We start from the raw sequence: 25,739 nt of genomic DNA on the forward strand, positions 1-25,739 counted from the left end.
CACCCGTTTATCCCTAGCTTATTCACAGGACCATTTATAATGACCACTAACCAGTATGTCTTTGGACTGTGGGAGGAATCCCCCCCCACCCCCGCACACAAGAAGGATCGTACAAATTTGCTTACAGAGGATGCCGGAACTGAAATCCGAAAACTCTGACATCCCAAGCGTTGCGCTAATTGCTATGGTACCGTGGCATCTGTGCTTATTATATGTGATGACCTGAGCTACAAGCGGCTCAGGGGCAGAGTGGTTCGCACATTGATTTACAGTGCCTGGGGGGAATTTGAGACCGTGTGAGTTTCCTCGCACTGCTCCGCTTTCCTCCCACATTCCAAAGACTTACGGTTAGGCTTAATGAGCTTTGACATGTCGGTGCCAGAGGCGTGACAGGACTTGCCCAGTACAATCTTCACTGATTTGATGCACAATGTCGCTGTTCACTGTACATTTCAATGTTACATGTGATAAATAGAGTTAATCTAATCTTACCTCCACCACCTCCTTGGACAGCTTGTTCCAGAATCCAACCAGTCTCTGTGTGAAAATATTCTCCCTCTGATCCAACAAATCTCCTCCCTCTCACCTTTTGCCCTTTTGTTTTGAACTCCCCCACCCCCTAATGCCCTTGTGCACTTGTATCGGGTCACCCCTCACTCCCCAGCTTCCTTGGCTCCAGGGAAAACTAAATATAGGAATCTCACAAGCTGCCTAAAGGCAAGAAATTCTGCAGGTGCTGGAAGTCCAGAATAACACACACAAAATGCTGGAGGAACTCAGCAGCTCAGGCAACGTCTCTGGAAATGAATAAAAGGTCAATATTTCAGGCGAAGACTCTTCATCAGGGTTGGAAAGGAAGGGGGAAGGAGCCATCTTGAGAAGGTGGGGGGGTGGGGGGAAACACAAGCTGGAAGGCGATAGTGAAGCCAGGTAAGGGGAAAGGTAGGTGTGCGGAAGAGGGGCGGATTAAGTGAGAAGCTAGGAAGTGATAGGTGGAAAAGGTAAAGAGCTGAAGAAGAAGGAATCTGATTGGAGAAAAGAATGGACCATGGGGCAAGGGAAGTAGAAGGGCATCAGAGGGTGGCGATAGGCAGGTGTGGAGAAAAGAAGAGGTAAGAGGGGAAGGAAAAGAGAGAAGGGGAGGGGGAGAAATTACTGAAAGTTAGGTAAATTAATGTTCATGCCATTTAGAGTAATCAAAAAATCAATGTTCATGCTATTTATAGAAATTGAAAAAGCATTTGTACGTGTCACAGAGTTACATTACAGTACCATGGCTTGGGTCATCATCAGAAAGGTGAAGGAGGAATATTTCCATTTAAACTTGGATTTGTATAGTATCTTCATTGTAGTACTACATCCCAGAGAGGAGGTTGATTGTACGGATATAACTTCAGTCCATGCAATAGTAATCGTGTAGCTCTGTCAGTGCAGTAACTACAAGCTAACATCAGCTGACAATCTTCATCGAATCAGAATCAGATTTAACATCAGTGACATTATGACGTGCAATTTGTTGCTTTGCAGCAGCAGCACAGAACAATACATAAAAATGCTGTAAAATACAATATGAAATATGCACCTGTATGTAAAAAAGTAAATCAGTGTAAAAAGAACAAGGTAGTGTTCATTCATTGTCTGATCATAAATCTGATGGTGGAGCAGAAGAAACTGTTATTAAAAAGTTGAGTGTGTGTCATCAGGCTCCTGTACCTCCTCTTTGATGGTAGCAATGAGAAGAGAGCATGTCCTGGGTGATGGGGGTCCTTAAAGATGGATGCTGCCTTTTTGAAGTATTGCCTTTTGAAGGTGTCCTGGATGCTGGGGAGGGTAGAGCCTTTGATGGAGCTGGCTGAGTTTGCAGCTCTCTGCAGGTTTTTCCGATCCTGTGCAGTGGCCCCTCTGAACCAGACGGTGAAGCAACCGTCTTCATTACTTGGTCCTTCATTACTCATGACTCTGTCAGTCTTACAATCCGGTGGGAGTACGTGCAAAGCGCAGAATGAGGACATGGTTTTAGAGGGCAGCTCTTCAAAGGTCAATTAGGCACGGCCATAAAATGGGTGCTTTGCAAGACATATCCACATCCAGTGTGAAAGAAGGAAAATTCCCGTCTCTGATTTGTGAAGTGACACGCATATTAGGCACAGGAGGGTGAAACCCAAGCTGCTTCAGCACACTGATCCCTGTTCACCTCACTGGCAGCTGGTTAGATACATCATCTCTGGTTGTTTTGCTTTCTACCACCGTTTGTGTATGTTTGGATTTAATGGAACCGGATGGGAGGAGTTGGACACAGCCGGTGACTGAAGCTCTTTCACAGGTTTAATGTTAGTAACCAAGGACACATTCACTTCATCATTTTCTCCCCTCTCTATCCACTAACTGTAACCAACTATGTCAGCACGAGCCAAGCACAGTGGACGGTAGGGCACTGAGGAGTGCAGTGGGACAGAAGGATCTGGGAATACAGATCTATAATTCCTTGAAAGTGGTACTGCAGGTACAGTAGAGAGAGTTTTGGCATACTGGCCAAAATGTTATGTTGAATGTTATGTTGAAGTTGTATGAGACATTGTTGAGGCTAAATTTGGAATATTGTCTGCAGTTCTGGTCACCTACCTACAGGAAAAAATATCAATAAGATTGAAAGAGTACAGATAAATTTTACAAGGATGTTGTCATGACTTGAGGACGAGATTTAAGGGAAAGGTTGAATTGGTTCGGACTTTATTCTTTGGAACATTGAGGAATGAGGGGAAATATGCTACAGTATACTAAATTGAAAGGGGTATAGATAAGGTTAATGAAAGCAGCTATTTCTACTGAGCTTGGGTGAGACTAGCATTAGAGCTTATAAGTTAGGGGTGAGAGGTGAAATATTTAATGGGAACCTAACGGGGAACATCTTTTCTGGTGTGGTGTGAATGTGCAATCACCTACCAACGCAAGTCATTCATTTGGCAGTAAAGTTAATCATCATGTATCTTTTTATTATGTGTGGGGTTTAAAGAATGGAGGGACAGCACCACATGCCACGTGCCAACAACATTTTTGTGTCTGCCATCTTGGGCACACATGCCATAGGTTCGCCACCTCTGCTAGAGAAAGCAAATGATGAAGAGAGGTTTGGTTAAGCTATTAAGAGTGAACAGTTCAATTTACCATAAGAATTAGCATTTAGACTCTCTACTGCCATGTTTAATTTTCTTCAATTGCACAGAGTTAATCCTAGGGATTTTGGGAATCTATGTAAATAGATGCCATTAAATTAAATTGGACACACCGATAAAATTTCATAAATGTACAAGATGCAGGGTTGATTTCGGGATTTATTTCCTTCCACATTCTGAGCCAAGCTGGTTGTATTTTTATCAGCAGTTAAATCATTTTACCTTTAAAGAGAAATTACAATTTTGTAAAGCGAAAGCAAGTGCAATAGCCCTACTATTGACTAAAGCCCCGAGTTTGTAGAAGGATACAGACAAGACCACTGCTGAGAATGAAGAACTGCTTCTGCCTTTTCTTATATGCTATTAGACTTAGCAATAAGCTTCAACAAAATTGTCTTTTTCATGTTTTTTGCTTTGAGATCAGATTTACAATGGTTTGTTTTTAATATTAATCTTCTGTTTAAAATCTGGCTTGAATGAGTTTAAATAGTGTCCGGTTACATGGTGTTGCACAAAATGACTGAACATTTGATATGCATATTCTTTCCCATTTTTCTGGGAGACTGCATTTCATATGTGAAATATGCAGATTTAACACAACTAGGCTTGTCTCATCTGATGACCACCGAACTGTGATTCGTGGGTTGTGAACACTGTGAGTCCTTATGTCTCAGATTAAACCCTCTAATTCTCCTGACGGCTAAACTAATTAAATCGTTTAGGAGCCGAGCCATACAGATGAAGAAGTGGCCAGGTTGTGCCTCTGTGACTGAGCACAGTTAGATGCCAGTGAGGGGGAATCAGTAGCTTACATTAAGAAGAGAGCAAATGATGTTTCTGCAGCTTCTTTCACAAGGAAGTGCATTTGTGTGCACATATGGACTTGATTATGTGCCAACCCCCATAGCCCACTCCTTGGTTGCATTCACATATGATGGGATGTCCAGGGAGGGGGCGGCACCTCTGGTGAAGGGGCTTGTCGTATCCAACAGCCATGTTATTGTCCGTTCACTCAGTTTGGTTTGTATCTCCTTTAACTCTTCTTGCATCCACATTAGCTTAGTGTCATCAACAAATCTGGAGATGTTGTATTTGATCCCCTTGGACAACGTGTTAACTTGAGAAAATACATGGGGTTTAAGCACTGATCCCTGTGGTACGCCACTAGTCTCACAGCCTGCCAAACTTAGAAGGACCCATTTTCTCTATCTCTATCTCCAGCTCTAAAGCCATGCTGGTATATTACCTCCAGTTTTACATGCTCTAACCGTATTTATTTATTTCAAGATACAGTGTGGGACAGGCCCTTCTGGCCCACTGAGCTGTACCACCTAGCAACCAACCGATTTAACCCTAGTTTAATCACAGGACAATTTAAAATGATAATTTAACGTACTAACTGGTACCTATTTGGACTGTGGGAGGAAACTGGAGCAACCAGAGGAAACCCACATGCACACAGGAAGGAAGTGCAAACTTACCTACAGAGGACACTGGAATTGAACTCTGAACTCCAATGCTGCAAGATGTAATAATGCTGCACTAACTTCTGCACTACCGTGGCACCCCTTCATCAAGTTCTTGTGTGCGATCTAATGGAAAGACGTCTGAAAATCCTAATAGAACATATCGATTTGTTCCTCCTTATCTCCTTAGTCATTTGCATCCTCAAAGAATTTCACTAAATTTGCCATGCCTGATTTTCTTCCATAAATCTATGCTAACTCAATTATAATATTTTTTTCTAAGTGTATTGGTGTTATTGATTATAATAAGTATATGAAATACCTTTCATAAGTAAGAGTAGCTGAATACGATGGCCACATGGACTTAATGAACTGAAGGACCTATTTTTATGCTATGTGTCTCTGAGACCTCGTGGCTATGAATTTCAGCAGTTTCCCAGTTACTGATAGCAGGCTAAAGTGGAGAAGTTTCCCATTTTCTCTGGCCCTCTTTTCTTAAATAGCAGGGTTGCATTTGCATCTCTCCATTCATCTTCGTCAGTATTGAACTCTAAGAGCATTACGTTGTTCTATGTTCTGTGTTCTGAAGCTTTGGTTCTAGATGGGCCAACTGATAAATGAGACCAGTAATTCAGAAAAATGGAGGGTATGGGCTATGCGGGAGGGAAGGGTTAGATTGATCGTGGTGTAAGTTAAAGGGTCAGCACAATATTGTGGTCTGAAGGGCCTGTACTGTGCTGTACCATCTGATGTTCCAAAATTGAACTGGGAAATCAATTCCTCCTCTCTTCTCAATGGAAGCACCCAGTTCAAATAGATAGATTGTTATTGATCTCAAAAGAAATTAGTGTCACAGCAGCATTATAAGTGCACAGATATAAATATTAGAAGAGAAGTAGAAAGAATAAAAGATAGGTTACCACAAACAGTCTAAAAGGAGGGCGGGGGAGGGGGTCACCACTTCCCCAGCTATAGGTTGACTCATTATAGAGCCTAATGGCCGAGGGTAAGAATGACCTCATATAGCACTCTTTGGATAAGACAGCTGTCTTAGTTTATTACTAAAAGTGCTTCCCTGTTTAGCCGAGGTGGCATGCAGAGGGTGAGAAACATTGTCCAGAATTGCCAGGATTTTCCGTAGGGTCCTTTGTTCTCCCACAGCCTTCAGTGTGTCCAGTTTGGCTCCGATAACAGAGCCAGCCTATCCATTAAGTTTATTGAGCCTGTTGGCATCACCCATGTTGATGCCATTGCCCCAGCACACCATCGTACAGGAGATCGTACTGGAGACAACATATTCTATATTGTATATTCTTGAAAGAGGTTTGCAAAGAATAATCACTCTGTTGTACGCAATGGTAATTCAGAAATCATGCGCAAAAGTGGACTAAATGCAGACTCTCCGGGTTACAAATGATTTGACTTACAGATATGACATAAAAATTCTCTCCTATAGTTTTAAAGCATTTTTCAAGCTAGTTATAATGACATGATTTATGGGCTCCGTTAATGACCAGATGGAGAATACTGTATCCTGGATTGGTTTAATTTTGAGTAGTGTAGGGTGACTATTCAATGAAATGAAGGAATTATAGCAAGTGGACGTAAAATGCTCTGATGCGGATTACTATAAAAAATGAATGCTTTGGACTTATGGTGAAATCGGCTTATTGACTGTTCTCAGGAACGGAGCCCTTGCATAACCTGGGGGCTTCCTGTATTCAGAAATTGTGAAATCAAATGACAGAAATAGTAGGAAGCTCTGCAACCCCCCCCCCCACAACAAGCCTGATTTTGCTGAGATAATTTTTAAAAGAGCATGATTTTTTTTCCCCTTTCAGAAACCACACAGTTAGAGGACCCACGGGCGCAATGGAGGAAAGAGCAGGAGCGGATGCTGAAGGATTACTTGATGGTGGCTCAGGACGCTCTCAACACACAGAAAGAACTCTACCAGGTCAAGGAGCAAAGGTTAACTCTAGCCATTGACGAATATGTGCGCCTCAATGATGTCTGGAAGGACAAGAGCAGTTCACGGACCAGTTGTGAGTATTGGGGGAATGTGCTGAGTGGGCATTGCTTTTCCTTCCAGAAAGTTATGAAATCTCTGACTCATTAGCAATACAGGTTGCACTGCTTGTGATAGAGTTTCAGTGAAGTGAAAGAATGTTTGGAATTATCTGTCGAGGGGGGGATTCTCTCCTAACTCTGCTGCCAAGTAGCTCTGGATAAAGAGCATACACATCCACACAGTGTGGTTTACAGTGTTATACAGTGACAAATCCTCTACATTGTTCTGTCAGACTTGATGACACAGAAGTAAGACTTGCTGGAGACCACAGTTATTTGCAACATTTATTGGATGTTTACAACTGATGTTCTGAACTGCATTAAGACTCTTGCCTTTTGATTATATTGGAGTGGGTCCCATCAGTAGATAATGGTGAATCCCTGTACATGTCTGTGTATGGCAAGTTAATTTGAGATTTCTGGTTATTGTCATGAGCTATGGGAGAAATGGGTAATTGGTTGTATTACCTAACTACGTGAGACAGAAATGCACTTGGTGGCTATTTTATTAGGTATACCTGCTCGTTAATTGAAATATCTAATCAGCCAATCATGTGGCAGCAACTCAATGCATAAAAGCACGCAGACACGGTCAGGAGATGCAGACCAAACGTCAGAATGGGGAAAAAATGTGATCTAAGTGACATTGAACAGGGAATGATTGTTGGTGCCAGATGGGGTGGTTTGAGTATCTCAGAAACTGCTGATTTCCTGGGGTTTTCACACACAACGGTCTCTAGAGTTTATAGAGGATGGTGCAAAAAACAAAGGAAAAGAAGCCAATGAGCAGCAGTTTTGTGGGTGAAAATACCTTGTTAACGAGGGAAAATGGCCAGACTGGTTCAAGCTGAGAGGAAGACAACAGTAACACAAATAAATACACATGACAACAGCGGTGTGCAGAAGAGAATCTCTGAAATCACAACACACCAAATCTTGAAGGGAAGGGCTACAGCAGCAGAAGACTATGAACATACACTGAGTGGCCACTTTATTAGGTATAGCAGGTATCTATTAAAGTGACCACTGAGTGTGTTTTTCGTATTAAGAGACTGTGTGATGATTTAGCTAAGTGCGCAATGTCACAAAAATGTTTAAGTAAGGTCTTCATTGAACTTTACAGTATATGCAAAATTTAAGGACTTATACTGAATTACAGGTCTGTGCTGGGATAAGATGTGTCTAATTTTAAAAGACCACATAGACCTGCAGATGCGGTTCCCACTCTAGAGGCCTCTCTGGGCTCAGCCAACAGTACTGTGGAAATGGGACCACCTCAAGAACTGAAAGGTTGCCCTCCCTCTCGAGGACAGTTCGGTGTGGGCATGAAGTATTGGCCTTGCCAGTGACACACGTACAAGATGAATAAAAGTGATAGAAGACGTGCACTTTGGGTTTCTAAAGGGTCTCGGGGCTTTTTGCTAAATTGTTCTGAGAGACTGAAAGTTACAAGAAATTAAAACCAACAGATTCTGTTATTCAGGTAAGATAATTGAAGTTAACAGCAACAAGGCTGTAGTGATGTCATAATTTGCCCAAAGCACCACTGCACCCAGCACGGTTCTCCACAAGGTGAGCTGGTTCAACACAGTATACAGATGGTGATGCTCTGAATTATGCATAGTGGTTAGCGTAACGCTATTACTGTGCTAGTTATAATTCAATTCCGCCGCTGTCTGCAAGCAGTTTTTGTGTTCTCCCCGTGACCGTGCGGGTTTCCGCCAGATGCTCTGATGTCTGTAGACCACAGGACATCGGAGCAGGATTAGGCCATTCAGATCATCAAGTCTACGCTGCATTCATCCCACATTCCAAAGTCAAGTTCGAGGTCAAGTTTAATTGTCATTCAACCAGGCCTGAACACCCACGAATACAGCCAAATGCGACAGTGCAACGCTCAGGAATTGCTGGAGGAACTCAGCAGGCCAGGCAGCATCGATGGAAAAGAGTAAACAGTCAATGTTTCGGGCTGAGACCCTTCTTCAGGACTGGAAAGGAAGGGGAGAAGCCAGAGTAAGAATGTGGGGTGGGGTGGTGGGGGGAGATGAGGACGAAGTACAAGGTGGCAGGTGATTGGGAAGGGGGAGGAGGATCGGAGGGAGGTGACAGGTAGGTAAGAAGATAAGGTGAGAGAAGGAAACAGGAATGGGGAATGGGTGGTTTGAATATCTCAGAAACTGCTGATCTCCTGGTACTTTCATGCACAGCAGTCTCTGGAATTTACAGAGAATGGTGCAAAAACACTAAAAAGAAACATCCAGTGAGTAGCAGTTCTGTGGGCAAAAACTTAGTTAATGCGAGAGGTCATAGCATAATTGACCTTATCAAATCTGGGGATCTCCCTCTACTGTCACCAACCTCATAGTTCTCTTACCCTGCACATCCCGTTTCTTCTCCAATCCAAGATCCATAAACCTGCCTGTCCAGGTAGACCCAGTGTTTCAGCTTGTTCCTGCCCCACTGAACTTACTGTATATCTGCTTACCTCAACTGTTTTATCCCGACTAGTTCAATCCTGATCTACCTACATCTGTGACACTTCATATACTCCAGATCTTTACAATGACTTTGAATTCCCTGGCCCCGATCATCTCATTTCACTGTGGATGTCCAGTCCCTATACACCTCTATCCCCCATCAGGAAGGCCTTAAAGCTCTCTGCTTCTTTCTGGACAACAGAGCCAACCTGTTCCCCTCCACCACCACTCTGCTCTATCTGGCAGACTGGTCCTCACTGTCAGTAATTTCTCCTTTGGCTTCTCCCACTTCATCCAACCTAAGGTATAGCCATGAGCACTAGCATGTATCCCAGCTCTGCCTGCCTTTTTGTCAGCTATGTGGAACAGTCCATGTTCCAAGCCTATAGCGGTAGTGCTCCCCAACTCTTCCTAGGCTACATTGATGACTGCATAGGTGCTGCTTCCTGCATCCATGCTGAGCTCATCAACTTCATTACCTTTGCCTCCAAATTCAGCCCTTCTCTCAAGTTTACAGTCCATTTCTGAAACCTCCCTCCCATTCTTGATCTCTCTGTCTCCATCTCTGGAGACAGTCCGTCTACTGATATATTTTATAAACCCACTGATTCTCACAGCTGCCTGGACTATGCCTCTCCCCACTTGTAAAAATGACATCCCCTTAGACCATAAAACATAGGAGCAGAATTAGGCCATCGAGTTTTCTGCTTCATTCCACCATGACTGATCCCATATCCCACTCAAATCCATACACCTGCCTTTTCACCATGTCCTTTGACGCCCTGATCGATCAGGAAACGATCAACTTCCACCTTAAATATGCCCACGGATTTGGCCTCCACTGCAGTCTATGGCAGAGCATTCTACAGATTTACTCTCTGGCTTAAAAACTTCCTCATTACCTCTGTTCTAAAAGGTTACCCCTCAATTTTGAGGCTGTGCCCTCTAGTTCTGGATACCCCCTCCGTAGGAAACATCCACCCTATCTAGTCCTTTCAGCATTTGGTCCCTTTTCTCAGTTCCTCTGTCTCTGCCACATCTGGTCTCAGGATGGGGCTTTTCATACCAGAACTAATCAGATGTCCTCCTTCATCAAAGAAAGGGACTTCCCTTCCTCCACCATCACGCTGCCTTCACCCTCACCTCTTCCATTTTGTACACGTCTGCCCACACCTCATCCTCCCGCCACCACGCCAGGGATAGAATTCCTCTTGTCTTCATTTACCACCCCACTGGCCTCTGCATCCAGCACATAATTCTCCATAACTTCCACCATTTCCAACAGGATCCCACACCAAGCACATCTTTCCCTCCCCTCCCCACTTTCTTCTTTCCTCAGGGATTGCTCCCTATGCGACTCCATTGTCCACCCGTCCCTCCCCACTGATTTCCCTCCTGGGAAACTGAACAAGTGCCATACCCGCCCCTACACCTCCTCCCTCACTACCATTCAGGGTCCCAACAGTCCTTCCAGGTGAGGTGACACTTCATCTGCAGGTCTGTTGGAATCAGCTACTGGATGTGGTGCTCCCAGTGTGGTCTCCTGTATATTGGTGAGACTCGACATAGATTGGGAGACTGCTTCGCCAAGTACTTACGCTCTGTCCGCCAGAAGTGGGATCTCCCACTGGCCACCCATTTCAATTCCACTTCCCATTTCCATTCTGTCCTGTCAGTCCATGGCCTCCTCCACTGCCGTGATAAGGCCACACTCAGGCTGGAGGAGCAACACCTTTTATTCCATCTGGGTTGCGTCCAGCCTGATGGGGTGAACATCGATTTCTCAAACTTCTGGTAATTGCTCCCCCATTTCACAAATAAATAGATAGATAGATTATTTGACTGTCTCTGCTTCCTCCTTCTGCAGCAGATGGTTGGAAGTGATTGTTTTCTGTCAGTATTGTAATTTAGTGCATTTGATCATTGGTGCCCTTTGCAAATAGTCTCTGTCTGTGGTTAGGAACATGATGTTGGCCTTTATCGCAAGGGGTAGTATAAAAATCAGGTGCATGGTACAATTAAATTGAGATAGCAGTCAAGATGGCACCAAGCTATGATCTCCATCATGGTCCTGGCTCAGACTTTTATTTTGTGTTGTAGGGAGAAATGGGGCTTAGACTATAAGACCATAAAACGTAGGAGCAGAATTAGGCCATTCAGGCCATCGAGACTGTTCTGCCATTTCACCATGCTGATCCCAGATCCCAGTCAACCCCATACACCTGCCTTCTCACCATATCCTTTGGTGCCCTGACCGATCAGGAAACTATCAACTTCCATCTTAAATATACCCACAGACTTGGCCTCCTACCGCAGTCTACGGCAGAGCATTCCACCGACTTGTTTTGCTGTTGCTGCTTTGTTGCTTATTGTGTTCTGTTGTTGTTTTTTCTGTTGTTCTGTGACCTTGGCTATGTTTATGCCGGAATGTGTGGTGACACTTGTGGGCTGACCCAAGGACATCCTTAGGTTGTGTTGGTTGTAAATGCAAACGCCGCATTGCATTGTATGATTAGATGTGATGAATAAATGAATCTGAATCTGAGTACTGCTTACAGTTTTGACCTCTTTAATTAAGAAGATTCTGCTTCCTTTGGAGAGAATGTTATTTGATGTAGGGGTTGACGTATAAAGAAAGGTTAAGCTGGTCAAGCCCACAATCATTGGAGTGCAGTAGAATGAAATGTGATCTGATTGAGATCTGTAGGATTTTGCGATACATTGACAAGGTGAATACTGAGAGGATTGTTCCCCTACAAAGGTTGTCATTGCTGAAAAAGGGGAAGTCCACTTAAAACAGAAATGAAGGGGATTTTTATTCTCTCTTAGCAAGTCATTAATATTTGGAATTCTCCACCCCAAAGAACTATGAAGGTAAAGTTATCGAATACATTCATGACATAGACCAACAGACATTCAAACTGCAAGGATATCAAACATCAGTGGGAGACAGTGGGGAAAATGGTGTTATCAAGAATCGATCAGCCATGATTGTATTGCAGGGGTCCCCAACCTTTTGTGCACCACGGACCGGTTTAATATTGACGATATTCTTGCGGACCGGGGGGGGGGGGGGGGGGTCTTCAAGTTCAACAGTGCGGTGTGTGACAGGGATTGAGGAAAGGTGCAGCTGACTCATATCGTTTCTGCACAGCCCGGTAACACATGCTCGCAGCCCGGTGGTTGGGGACCACTGTTGTATTGAACAGTGGTACAGGCTCAAGGCTCTGACTTACCTAGCCCTGGTTCTTTTTCTTGATTAGCATGGGTGAATTGGGCCGAAGGGTCTACTTCTATACTTTATAACTATGATTCTTACGTGAGTGGCATTGAGATAATTTTTGAATTCTGTTAGATTGTATTGTTAAATGCCCTTGTAAGAAAAAACCCTTTTATTTTTATGTGCTGATATGAAGCTAATATGTAGGCATATGTCTTAAGAACAGAGCATGCTACAGAGAATAGCCTATTAGAGAAGCTGAGTTGGCTCTGGTGAAAATGCAATTGTATCTTTCATTTTGTAGTATCAACATTTACATTCATTCTTACATCTGTATCTGATACTTTGCTCAACTGACTAGCCAGGAAGAGAGTTAAACCTTATCCACTAAGGCAGTGCGTAGATCTGTTGCCAGTTTATCTACAGACACACTTGTAACTCCTCCAAAAACTCAGTGAGCTTTATCTGCTGGATGACAATGATCAGCACAGAGCAGAAGTGCCAATTAAGAATGCTGTTCAGCTACCCTGAATTTAGGTGCAAGAAAACAGGCAGGGTTTCTAGTCCATCTATGCTACAAACACTGTTGAAATCAGACAAATGTGGACATCAGTGAGTGCTATATTAACCTCATTACATATCCAATGGGATTGCTTCTAGATTTTCATTTGGAAATGTGTAACAATCCTTCAAGGCTGATGGAAATGTATCACACTGGAGAGTAAAAAAGGATATTTTGGAAGACCTGGGAAGGAATCAATGGAAAAAAGAAATACAAATTTGATTTGAACATTAATATTATACTAAAATACATTTGATGTAATGAACTACATGCAAGGGTTATTTTGTATTTACTGTAGTATATTTAGTATTGAACCAAAAACTAAGGTGAATAGGTAAATAGATAGACATACTTTATTGATCCCAAGGGAAATTGGGTTTCATTACAGTTGCACCAACCAAGAATAGCGTATAAATATAGCAATATAAAACTATAAATAATTAAATAATAATATGTAAATTATGCCAGGTGGAAATAAGTCCAGGACCAGTCCAGGTCCTGTGCAATACAAAGATAACCAAGAATGTTTTATAATTGATTGTTGACAGAAAATTACTGAGTAAAATTAAGATAGAACGAACCCTGGTTACTTCAAAGACCATCAGTTTTTGTTTCTTCATTTGGTCTGTGTAAAATGTATTTTAATGTCTCCAGTTAGTAATAAAATCACTGCATTTCTTTCCATTAAGTGAGCTGTTATTCACCAAGGAGAAGGTGTGAGGATTCATTATGAATCAAAGGCATCAAATATATTACTTGCCATATCAAGCCATACTCTGTTAATTTGTAACTCAGTCTCATAGAAACATAGAAATCTATAGCACATTACAGGCCCTTCGGCCCACAATATTGTGCCAACCACGTAACCTACTCTAGAAACTGCCTAGAATTTACCTACCGCTTAACCCTCTATTTTTCTAGGCTCTGTGTACCTAAGAGCCTCAATTTGAAATTGAAAGTAAATCTCTTATCAAAGTGCATAAATGTCACCCATATACTACCCTGAGATTCATTTTCTTGCAGGCATTCACAGTAGAACAAAGAAATACAATAGAATCAATGAAATACTTCACAGAAAGACTGACAAGCAACCAATGTTCAAGAGAAGACAAACTGTGCAAATACAAAAAAAACTAATAGAAATAAACAAGTAAATAGATAAATAAAACTGAGTACATGTGTTTTAGAGTCCTTGAAAATGAGTCCATAGGTTCTGGAATCAGTTCAGTGTTAAGGGGAGTGAAGTTCTGCATGCTGATTGAGGACCCTGATATTTGAAAGGTAATGACTGTTCCTGAACTTGGTGGTATGTGGCCTGAGGCTCCTGTACTTTGTTCCCAATGGCAGCAGCGAGAAGAGAGCCAAGCCTGGATGGTGGGGATCCTTGATGCTGCCTTCTTTTGGTAGCACTTCTTGTAGATGTGCTCTGTGGTGGTGGCTTTTCCTCTGACTGACGATTGCCTTTTTATTTCAAAGGAAAACCCATTGAATGTTGAGGGGACATAGCTGAGCTCTTGCTGTAGAAAGCAAATGTTTATCATTTGTGTGCTGTGTAACTTTCTTGTTACTTAGGAACCCAAACAAAAAGGATTTCTGTGTATGGATACACATAAATGTGGACTGCTTCATTATTTGAAGAATTGTCAATAGAGTGAGCTTTACAGTCAATGCATTGCTCAAGATCATTGAGGAAATAGCCAATGGATTGCTACCTTAAGGGAACCTTGTAGAGATTTTCTACCTCTGCAATGATTGGTTTCCAGCAACCTCAGGCATCTTTCTTAATGCAAGTATGAATTCCCCCTTCACCTTTCCCTCTTTTTAAATTCCCCGTTCTGGTTCCCCTCTCACCCCTTCTCTTCTCACCTGCCCACCTCCGCCCTCTAGTGACCCTCCTCCTTCCCTTTCTATCATGGTCTACTGTCCTTTCCTATCAGATCCCTGCTTCTTCAGCCTCTTACTGCTTCCACCTATCACTTTCCAACTTCTTGCATCATCCAACCACCTTCGCCCTCACCTGGTCTCGCCTATCACCTTCCAGCTTGAATTCCTCCCCCTCCACCCACTTTCCATTTTAGCTTCGGTCCCCTACCTTTCCAGTCCTGATGAAAGGTCTCAGCTAAAATGTTGACTGTTTATTTCTCTCCATAGATGCTGCCTGAATTGCTGGGTTCCTCCAACACTTTGGATGTGTTGTTCATAATTTCAGAGTATCTTGCTCCTGATCCACACCCAATTTCAGTTTTATTAAAGCACCTTGATTCCATAGTCATAGAGTCATTTAGTTGTACAGCACAGAATTGACCCTTCAGCCCACCATGTTCATACTGACCCTTATTCCCATCTACATTTACTTGCACTCTTTCTGCATCATTTATGCCTTGGCTATTTACATCTGCCTGGGCACTAGACTCTTCGACTAATGGAAACATCCTCTCTACATGTTACACATCACTTCTGATTTTCTTCATGAGATGAATCCATGACTGTGCTATGAATATTGGAAAGTGAACTCACTACTGGGCAAATGCCTTTCTAGAAAAAAAAAGACTTCTGTGCTGTTTTAATATGGAGGTCCATGTCACTTCATGTTTATGCTTTTGGCTATTATTTGGAAGAATAAACTGACCAGAGGTGAGCTTCAGACGATGGCAATTGAATACCATACGTATTAAGTTGCAAGTTACCTCAGTGGTTCCCTTTGACATCAACGAATATCCACATTCTCAGAGTGGGAAGCAATATTGAGGAGGCAAGGTACAAGGTAAGGTGGTCAGTGGACTCCTTTAGTAAATCACTTTTTTATTCTATCACAAAATTTCCATGTTATAAAAATTAGGGCAAATAGAAAATAATCCTTGTGATCATATTGGATAGGTTACAATGAGATACATAGTAGGGGGTTTAACTAATCTGTCTTTATTGAACCTATGGTATACATAGCCTTACAGAACTGAGTGGAATAGTTAGCAGATCAATTTCTGAAATAATCCAGGCTCCATTCGTCAATTTAATTGACAAATAAAGTAATACCTGCCAGACCCTTACAGATTACCGAGCATTATTTAGCTGGTTTGCTGACTCTGGAAAATTAGAGATAACATCTAGAGCAGTGCAGCTCTCCCCTGAACTTAAACCTCCTTGGGCAAAGTGTAATTTCTGTCTCAGGTATTGCATCTGCCATTCCGAAAGTTATGTCCACTCATTGTAAATCCAACAATTTAAAGCTAACTTGAAAGCTCTTAACTTCTGTCTAAGGTTACTGATGACACCTAAAACTGCTGTCAACCCAAACACGCAGTCAGCTTTGATATGGCACATTTGCAGATCGCTCTCCTCGGCTGCCATCCCGCCCCTACCCTCACAAAGTTTGTTTGGGATAATCCAGTAGGTAACTGATACTGACCAAGAAATTCTTGGAGAGATTCCTGGTGTCTGTTGATCAGAGACTGCCAGCTATAATTAGCCTGAAATCCTTCAGGCCAAGGGTGGGGAATAATTGGGCTCCACTTCTGATCACTATCATGTGATATGTGTGAAGGGGGATGTGCAGGTGAGAACATAGAACATATGGTTAATGCACATTGGTGGTCCGTCGACTGATTCTATTGTGTTTCTTTTTCTTTGCCATGAATGCCCGCAAGAAACTGAATCTCAGGGAAGCATAGGGTGAGATATATGTACATTGATAATAAATTCACTTTGACTTTGAGTGCAATGCACCTTCAAATCAGCTGCCAACAAGCGGGTCAGTAGGTCAAAGTTGCAATTAATGGTAATTCAAAAGAAATGCCAAAGGAAGATCTGTGCCTCTTGAACTGTAGATAATATAAAGTTTGTTACTTCTGGGTGTATTTAAAAAATAAGGAATATATACAGTTATTTATTTTAAATACAAGAGATTCTGCAGTTCCTGGAAATCCTGAGCAAGACACGCAGGATGTTTGATGAACTTAGCAGGTCAGGTAGCTTCTGTGGGAATGACTAAACACTCGACGTTTCGAGTCAAGACCCTTCATCAGGACTGGAAAGGAAGGGGGAAGATGCCAAAATAAAATAGTAGGGGGTGGAGAGGAAGGTGGACAAGCTAGAAGGTGATAGGTGAAGCCAGGGAGGGGGGAATGAAGAGGCTAGGAGGTGATAAAGGCAGAGGGTTGGAGAAGAAGGAATATGATAGGAGAGGAGAGTGGACCTTGGGGGAAAGGAAACATGGATGAAAACTGGGGGGGAGGATGTGGATGATAGGCAGGTGGGGAGAAGAAGTAAGAGACCAGAGGGGGAAATAGAAGAAGATGGAAGGATGAAAGGGGGAGGGGAAAAGTTACCAGAAGGAGAAATGGATATCCATGCCATCAGGTTGGAAGCCACCTAGATGGAATATACGCTGTTGCTCGTCCTCCATGAGAGTAGCCTAATTGTGGCAGAAGAGGAGGCTATGGACCAACAGGTCGGAAAGGGAATGGGGATAGGAATTAGAATGGTTGGCCATTGGAAATTCTGCTATTTGTGGATGGAGCGAAGGAAACCAGTGCACCCGGAGGGAACCAATAAGTTTACAGGGAGGACTATGCAAGCTCCTTATCGATGATGTTGGAATTGAACTCCAACTCTGATGCCCTGAGTCTCACTGTAAGACGTCACGCTAACTGCTACCGTCGCACCCCATTTGAAAATGCCTCGCATGAAAGACTCCCTATAAAATTATGGTTTGTGACCCCACCTTCTATAGCAATTGATCACTGGAAAATGTGCAGGAGCAAGGAATGAGTAGCATAATCTGAACTCTTTCCCCAAGTGTGCTTGCACTTAATGATACTGATGTTTGGAATAATTTTTTAATCCAGTATTGCCGTAGATACTGTGGTGATTCATCCCCTAGCACTGTTGCTATAGGGTGGGTTAATATCAACAGCAACTCAAAGCTGAGCTGCCTGCTTATATTACCACGGGGCTTGATAAACTTAAACCTAACAGCTTTTTCCTGCTGTTCTGTTTTACCTTTTATTTTGATGTACTAACCTCGTGGGTGGGCTTCCAACATCTACATGTGATCAACTGCCCATCCCCATATATGTGCAATTATACAAAAACAAACCACAGGTCAACACAGAGCCATCTCTGTGAATGTGCATATTATTGGTTGCAAATACCAGTTAATATTCAGGCCATAAAAATCTTTTCAGGAATGTAGTTTGTACACCTACGTTGGCATTGGTATGTATAATGGGTGTGTGCATAAACAGTATGTGATGATCTGCCAGATTACCACACTGGTGCTAAGGGTTAAAATGTATTCCATTGTCCTGAATATCCACGGTCACTGCGTACCACATTTTATTTACAACTACTGATCTTTAAACACCTACATCTGTAAATTGTTTTTTGGGAATAGTTCTTGTCATACCTAATGCTAATGGCTATGGAATATGAATGAACTGTGTCATGTAAGTATTCCGCTTTTCCCATATTACCACATGATAGATTCTATTGCCAAGATTACGGTGTAGAATTTTAAAGAAGTTTCTCTCATGGTATCACCATGATTTTGGCACTAATCCCAGATAAAGAATGTAGGTAAGACCTCAGTGGAAATTATATACCTTCATGCGAGACAATACAGATAAACAGGATTAGATTCAGATCTGTGATTCGTAGAAAGGGACAATTTTTCCAAAGTCTGCTGTCAGCAGAAAATTGTTGGGAACACGTCAGGAATGGTCCTTACAATAAGATAATAAGAGATAGGAGCAGAATAGGGCCACTGGGCCCATCGAGACAGCTGCCATCCTTCATGGCTGAGGCATTATCATTTTCAACCCTATTCTCCTGCCTTCTCTCCACAACCTTTGGCGCCCTGACTAACCAAGAACCTATCAACCTCTGCTCTAGATATACTCATTAATTTGGCCTGCACAGCTGTCTCTTGCAAAGGATTCCGTAGATACACCACCCTCTGGCGAAAGACATTTTTCCTCATCTCTGTTCTACGTGGATGTCCTTCAATTCTTAGGCTTTGCCCTCTGGTCCTATTCTCCCCCATTATAGGAGACATTCTCTCCACATCCACTCTATCCAGTCCCTTCAGTATTCAGTAGTTTTCAATGATATCTTCCCTCCCCCCCCCCCCCGCCATCCTTCTAAATTCCAGCGAGCATAGGACCAGGGTCATCAATTGGTCTTCAAACGTTAACGATAAGAGGGAGGAGAAGATGGCAGCCTGACGCAGCATGCGCGGCCGTTCCGAATGAATATCGATTATGTGCAACTAGGGGGCCGTGCACAATCTGGATTTGATGGAGACAGCCGTGAGAAATGCAGAGGAGCATCTGGAGCAACTTCTGAAATGCCTGCTTTGCTGCCGCTGCTATTGTGCGATCGAGATTCTCTGGAGACGAAGGCCCCAAATCCTTGGCTTTGCCTATTGCCTGTTGCCGGGGTCGAAGAGCTGGGCAGAGATGGTGCTTGGTGCTCGGTGTCGAAGAGGTGGTCGGAGGCTTGGAGTTTTTGGACGGACTCGGAGTCGGGCTGTGGTCGGATGCTTCCAGGATGCTGCATCGACAAGTTGGCGACGCTGGAGGTTTACCGTCTGCGTGAGATGATGGGACTTTCGAGAGACTTTGAGACTTTTACTGTGCCATGGTCTGTTCTTATCAAATTACGGTATTGCTTTGCACTGTTGTAACTATATGTTATAATTATGTGGTTTTTGTTAGTTTTTAAGTCGGTTTGTCATGTGTTTTCGTGATTTCATTCTGGAAAAACATTGTATCATAATCATAATCATCATAACCCTTTCATTCCTGGAATCATTCTCATGAGCAGCCTTTGGACTTCCTCCAATCCCAGTGCATCCTTTCTTAGATAAGGGGCCCAAAATTGCTCGCAATACTCAGAGTGCAGTCTGACAAATGTCTTATAAAGGCTCAACATTACATGTTTGCTTTTGTATTCTAGTCCTCTCAAAATGAACGTTAACATTGCATTTGCCTTCCTGGTCACCAACTCAACTTGCAAGTTAACTTTCAGGGAATCCTGCACATGGACTCCCAAATCCCTCTGCGCCTCTGATTTCCTTTCTTCTGCCTCCTTCCCTTCTTAAGAAGCATATTGACATTTACAATTTTCCTGTTCCCTGGAACCATCCAGAAGCTAGTGATTCTTGAAAGATCATTACTAATGTTCTTCAGTAGTATAATATCACATTCAGATACCTAAAATGTATATAAATGACATAGATGAAGGTGGAAAAAAAGGTATCTTATAACGTAATGACACCAAATTAGATAAGAAAGAAAGCTGTATAGAAATCATATGATGGCTGCTAGGGCATATAGATAAGTTAAGTGAATGAGCAAAGATCTTTCAGATTGGCTCCAATATGACTGAATGTGGAACTGCCCACTTTAGTGGTGGAGAAATGGAAAAGCATGTTATCTAAAGAGGGGGAAAATCTCTTAATTGGTTGTTGTTAGGAATTCAGTAGCTAATTAATCTTCATTGTTTACTTTTCAGTGTTCTCAGGATCTTCATCAAGCACTAAGTATGATCCTGATATCCTGAAGGCGGAAATAACAACTACAAAATTCCGGGTAAGAATAACAGATGCTAAAAGAATTTGATTCAGACAGAGGTATCACTGAGAAGATGGAAAGCAGGTGTCACACCTGATTCGTTTTTAGTTGCTGTGGCTGATAGTTTGTAGGCATGAGTCCAGAAATGTTTAGCTGCATCCTATTGAATTCTTGACTTTTTAACCTGAGAGAATCTGTAGCACTTCACAAAGATTTTCAATCCTTACCCAAAAGATTTATGATTTTCTGGAGGGAATGCCTTGGGCGAGTTTCTCATGTGATCCTTACCAAGCGCTTTGCAATCATGATGCTGCCTAAGCTGCTGAGTTCCTCTAAGATACTGTGTGTGTTGCTTTGGGTTTCGAGCATCTGTGGAATCTCTTCTGTTTGGGAGTTACTCGCGATTACCATGCAGATACTTTCGACCATAAAACCTTGGAGCAGAGCTAGGCCATCCAGTGCTTTGAATCTGCTCTGCCATTCCATCATGGCTGATATATTATCCCTCTCAACCCCATTCTCCCGTGTTCTCCCCATAACCTTTCACACCCTGATTAATCAAGAATCTATCAGTCTCTGCCTTAAATATACCCAATGACTTGGCCTGCATAGCCGTCTGTGGCAAAGAATTCTACAGATTCACCACCCTCTGGCAAAAAGAATTTTCCTCATCCCTGCCCTAAATGAATGTCCCTCCATTCTGAGGCTGTGCCCCCAGTCCAAAACTCCCCCACTATAGGAAACATCCTCTCCACATCCACTCTATCCAGTCCTTTAAATACCTGATGTTTCAATGAGACCCCCCACTTCTTCTAATCTCCAGCAAGTACTGATCCAGATCCATTAAATGTTACTCATATGTTAACCCTTTCATTCCCGGGATCATTCTCGTGAACCTCCACTGGACTCTCTTCAGAGCCAGCACACCCTCTCTTAGATAGGGGGCTCAGATCTGCTTACGGTACTCCAAGTGCAGCCTGGCCAGTGCCTTATAAAGCCTCAGCATTGCTTCCTTGTTTTTCTATTCTAATCCTCTAGAAATGAATGCCAACATTGCATTTGCTTTCCTTACCACCAACAAGCTAACCTTCAGAGAATCCTACACGAGGACTCCCAAGTCCCTCTACATCTCTGATTTGAATTTTCTCCCCATTTACAAAATAATCCATGCCTCTATTCTTCCTGCCAAAGTGCATGACCGGGCACTTCCCAACATTATATTCCATTTGCCACTTCCTTTCTCATTTCCCCAGTCTGTGAAGTCCTTTAGTAGATACCTTGCGTCCTCAACACTGCTTACCCTTCTACCTATCTTCTATATCAACTGCAAACTTGGCCCAAAGCCATCAATCCCTTCATCCAAATCATTGACATATAACGTGAAAAGAAGTGGGTCCCAACACTGCCCCTGTGGAACATCACTAGTCACCAGCAGTCAACCAGAAAAGACTCCCTTTATTCTGACCCCTTGCCTTCTGCCAATCAGTGGATCTGCTAAATATTTTAGTACCTTTTCCATACTCCTATAGCTCTTATTTTGTTAAGCAGTCTCACTGCAGCACCTTTGCAAAGGCCTGTGAAAAATCCAAACATACAAAATTCACTGACTCTCCTTTGTCTATCCTGCCTATTATTTCCACAAAGAATCCCAAGAGATTTGTCAAGCAAGATTTTCCTTTAAGAAAACCATGCTTACTTCGGCCTATTTTATCATGTGCCTCCAAGTACCCTGAAACCTCATTCTTTAAAATAGGCTCCAACGTCTTTCCAACCACTGAGGTCATGTTACCTGGCCTATAATTTCCCTTTTTTCTGCCTCACTCCCTTCTTAAAGAGTGGAGTGACATTTGCAATTTTCCAGTCCTCAGAACTATTCCAGAATCTAGCGATTCTTGAAAGATGATTACTAATGCCTTCGCAGTCTCTTCAGCTACCTCTTTTAGAATCCTAGGGTGTAGTCCATCTGGTCCTGTCAACCTACCTGCTTTCAGACTTTCCCGTTTCCGAAGCACCTTGTCCTGTCCCTGACACTCCTGCATTTCTGTCCCTGGCACTCTCTTCTGTCCCTGACATTCTGCTAATATCTCCACTGTGAAGACTGAAGCAAAATACTTGTTAAGTTCCTCTGCCATTTCTTCACCCCTCATTACTACCGCTCCAGCGTCATTTACTAGCAGTCTGATATCCTCTCTCGTATCTTTTTTATTCCTTATATATCTGAATACCATTTTGTATCCTCTTTTATATTATTGGCTAGCTTACCTTCAAGTTCTATGTTTTCACTCTTTACGGCATTTTAGTTGCCTTCTGTTGATTCTTTAAACCTTCCTAATCCCCTAACTTCGCACTAATTTTTACTATAGTAAATTATATGCCCTCTCATTTGCTTTTATGCTGTCTTTGGCTTCCCTTATCAGCCACAGTTGCCTTATCCACCCTTTAGGATACTTCTTCATATTTGGGATGCATCTACCCTGTGCCTTCCGAATTTTCCTGAGAAACACCAGTTATTGTTGTTCTGCTGTTATCCCTACTGGTATGCCCTTCCAATCAGCTTTGGCCAGCTCCTCTCTTACGCCTCTGGAATCCCCTTTACTCTACTGTAACACTGATACATCCGATTTTAGCTTCTCCTTCACAAACTGCAGTGTGAATTCTATCATACTATGATCTGGGTCATTACGTAACACCCAGTGCAGAATTGCGACTCCTTAATGGGCACGACAAGCTGCTCTAAAAAGTCACCTCATAGGCGTCCTTCATATTCCCCCTCGGGGTACAGCTCCTACCGGATTTTCCCAATCTACCTGCATATTGAAATCCCCCATGATTATCACAACATTGCCCTTTTGACATACATTTTCCTATCTCCCATTTGAAATTGTAGCCCGCATCCTGGCTGCTGATTGGAGGCCTGTATATAACTCCCATCAGGGTCTTTTTAGCCTTGCTGTTTCTTAACTCTACCCACCTGGATTCTACATCTCCTGTCCTATATTACGTTTTTCTAAGGATTTGATTTTACTTTTTACCAATGGAGCCACCCCACTCCCTCTGACCACCTGCCTTCTTTTCAATATAATGTGTATCCTTGGATGTTAAACTCCTAACAGTGATCTTCTTTCAGTCATCACTTGGAGATGCCAACAACAACATACCTGCCAATCTCTAACTGCACTACAAGATCAGCTGCCTTATTCCATATACTGCATGTATTCAAATTTAACGCCTTCAGTCCTGTATTTATCAGCCTTCTTGATTTTGGCCCCGTTACACTTTGAATTCATCTCACTGACTGCAATTTTGATCTATCACTTGCCTGTCCTTCCTCACAGTCTCACTACACACTGCATCTAGTTGTATGCCAACTGCCCCATCCTCAGCCCTATCACTCTGGTTCCTATCCCCCTGCCAAATTATTTTACACCCTCCCCAACAGCTCTAGCAAACCCACCCACAAGGATATGGGGCGCCCATGGGTTCAGGTGCAACCCGTACTTTTTGTACAGGCCATACCTTTCCCAGAAGAGATCTAGAAATCTGAAGCCCTGCCCCTACACCAGTGTTTTAGCCATATGTTCATCCGGCAATCCTTCCTATTCTGACCCTCACTTTAATATGGCACAGGCAGCAATCCAGAGATTACTGCCCTGAAGGTCCTGCTTTTCAACTTTCTACCTAGCTCCTTATATTCTCTCTTAAGAACCTCTTCCCTTGGCCTACCTATGTTGTTGGTATCAATATGTACCATGACTTCTGGCTTTTCCCCTTCCCTCTTTAGTATGCTGTGGACTCAGTCTGAGACATCCCTAACCTGACAACATACCATCCGGGGGTCTCGTTCACTTCCACAGAATCTGCATTCCCTATCGCTACTGCACCCTCTTCTCCCCACTTCCCTTCTGAGCCACAGAGCCAGACTCACTGCCAGAGAGCTGGTTGCCGTGGCTTCATCCTTGTAGGTAGTTCCCCACAACATTATCCAAAGTGGTATATATCTTATTGAGGGTTATGGCCAAAGGAGTACAATGCACTGACTGCTGTTCCCTTTCCCTTTCCCAACAGTCATCCAGGTACCGGCCTCCTGCAACTTAGGTGTGACTACCTCCCTGTAGCTCCTATCTATCACCTCCTCATTTTCCCATATGAGCTGAAGGCCATCGAGCTGCAACTCCAGTTCCTTAACACGGTCTCTAACGAGCTGTAGCTCAATGCACTTTGTGTATTTGTAGTTATTAGAGAGACTGGAGGTCTCCCAAGTTTCCAATATCAAACACAAGGAACATACCACTCCCTCTGGATCCATTCTCAGCACATTAGCTCTGTACTAAAAGGAAAACAAAACTTACCAGAAAACTTTCTTGCTTTCTTACTAATTGCCTGCATCTGTGCTTGTCCAAGTCTGTTGAGCCAAAGCCAGACTGCTCCAACAATGGGCACTCCGCTTATACCTCCTTTCCTTCCGTTGGCCCGGCACTGATTGCTGTCTGCCGAGAAAAGAAGCTGGGAAGTGCCCGAGCTCTTTTTAAACCTTGCGCTGCATCGCTAACGAAAGATCTCTTGTGCTGATTTCCACCCGCCCAGATGTGATCCAGACTTCAGAACTCTATCTCGTAGAACTTGGAATTATAGAATTCTGGAATCTTATAGCAGAGAAAGGAGGGCCCATCCATGCCTCCTATGAGGCCTTTCTACACTAATCCCACTTGCCTGCATTAGGTTCGTAGTCCTCTGTACCTTTCCTATCAATGTCCCTTTCTCCTGGCTCTTTAAATATTACCATTCTATTTCCTAAGCAGTGACAGCGTTAGTCTGGTGAAAAGATCCTTACAACAGGAAATTAATTTACGTATCTGGTCAAGCTATGAGTGAACAATAAGCAATTGTTTATATTTAAGAGATACCCATAAATGAAGAGAATGTACACCGGAAGATAGAACATTTGCACTGTTCTTCAGGCCATGTTCTGCTGGACAGGTGGCTTCCAACTAGGGGCTCAGTTAACACTTGTATGCATTGTACCGATGTCTGTGTGGGTGATACATTGATATCTAGACTTGTTTTTGTCAGTAGAGTCATAGAGTCAGGAAGCATAAAAACAGGCCCAACTGGTGCATGCCAATCAAGATAACTATCCATTTGCCCATAGCCTTCTAAACCTTTCCTCTCCAAGTACCTGTCCAACCTTTTTAAAATTTGT

At 42.9% G+C, this 25,739-nt stretch overlaps 1 protein-coding gene across 1 annotated transcript in view; it reads left to right on the plus strand.

Annotated features, from left to right (window-relative positions):
* The window catches only part of LOC140197574 (protein WWC2-like), a 248,429-nt gene that overhangs the window by 133,417 nt on the left and 89,273 nt on the right, over nucleotides 1-25,739 (plus strand). The window contains exons 3-4 of the mRNA XM_072257703.1: nucleotides 6,481-6,684; nucleotides 20,481-20,557. Coding sequence (XP_072113804.1) covers nucleotides 6,481-6,684; nucleotides 20,481-20,557 — 281 coding nt within the window. The remainder of the gene's footprint in view (nucleotides 1-6,480; nucleotides 6,685-20,480; nucleotides 20,558-25,739) is intronic.

This window comes from Mobula birostris, chromosome 5, assembly GCF_030028105.1.
Source record: "Mobula birostris isolate sMobBir1 chromosome 5, sMobBir1.hap1, whole genome shotgun sequence".
Classification (NCBI taxonomy): domain Eukaryota; kingdom Metazoa; phylum Chordata; class Chondrichthyes; order Myliobatiformes; family Myliobatidae; genus Mobula; species Mobula birostris.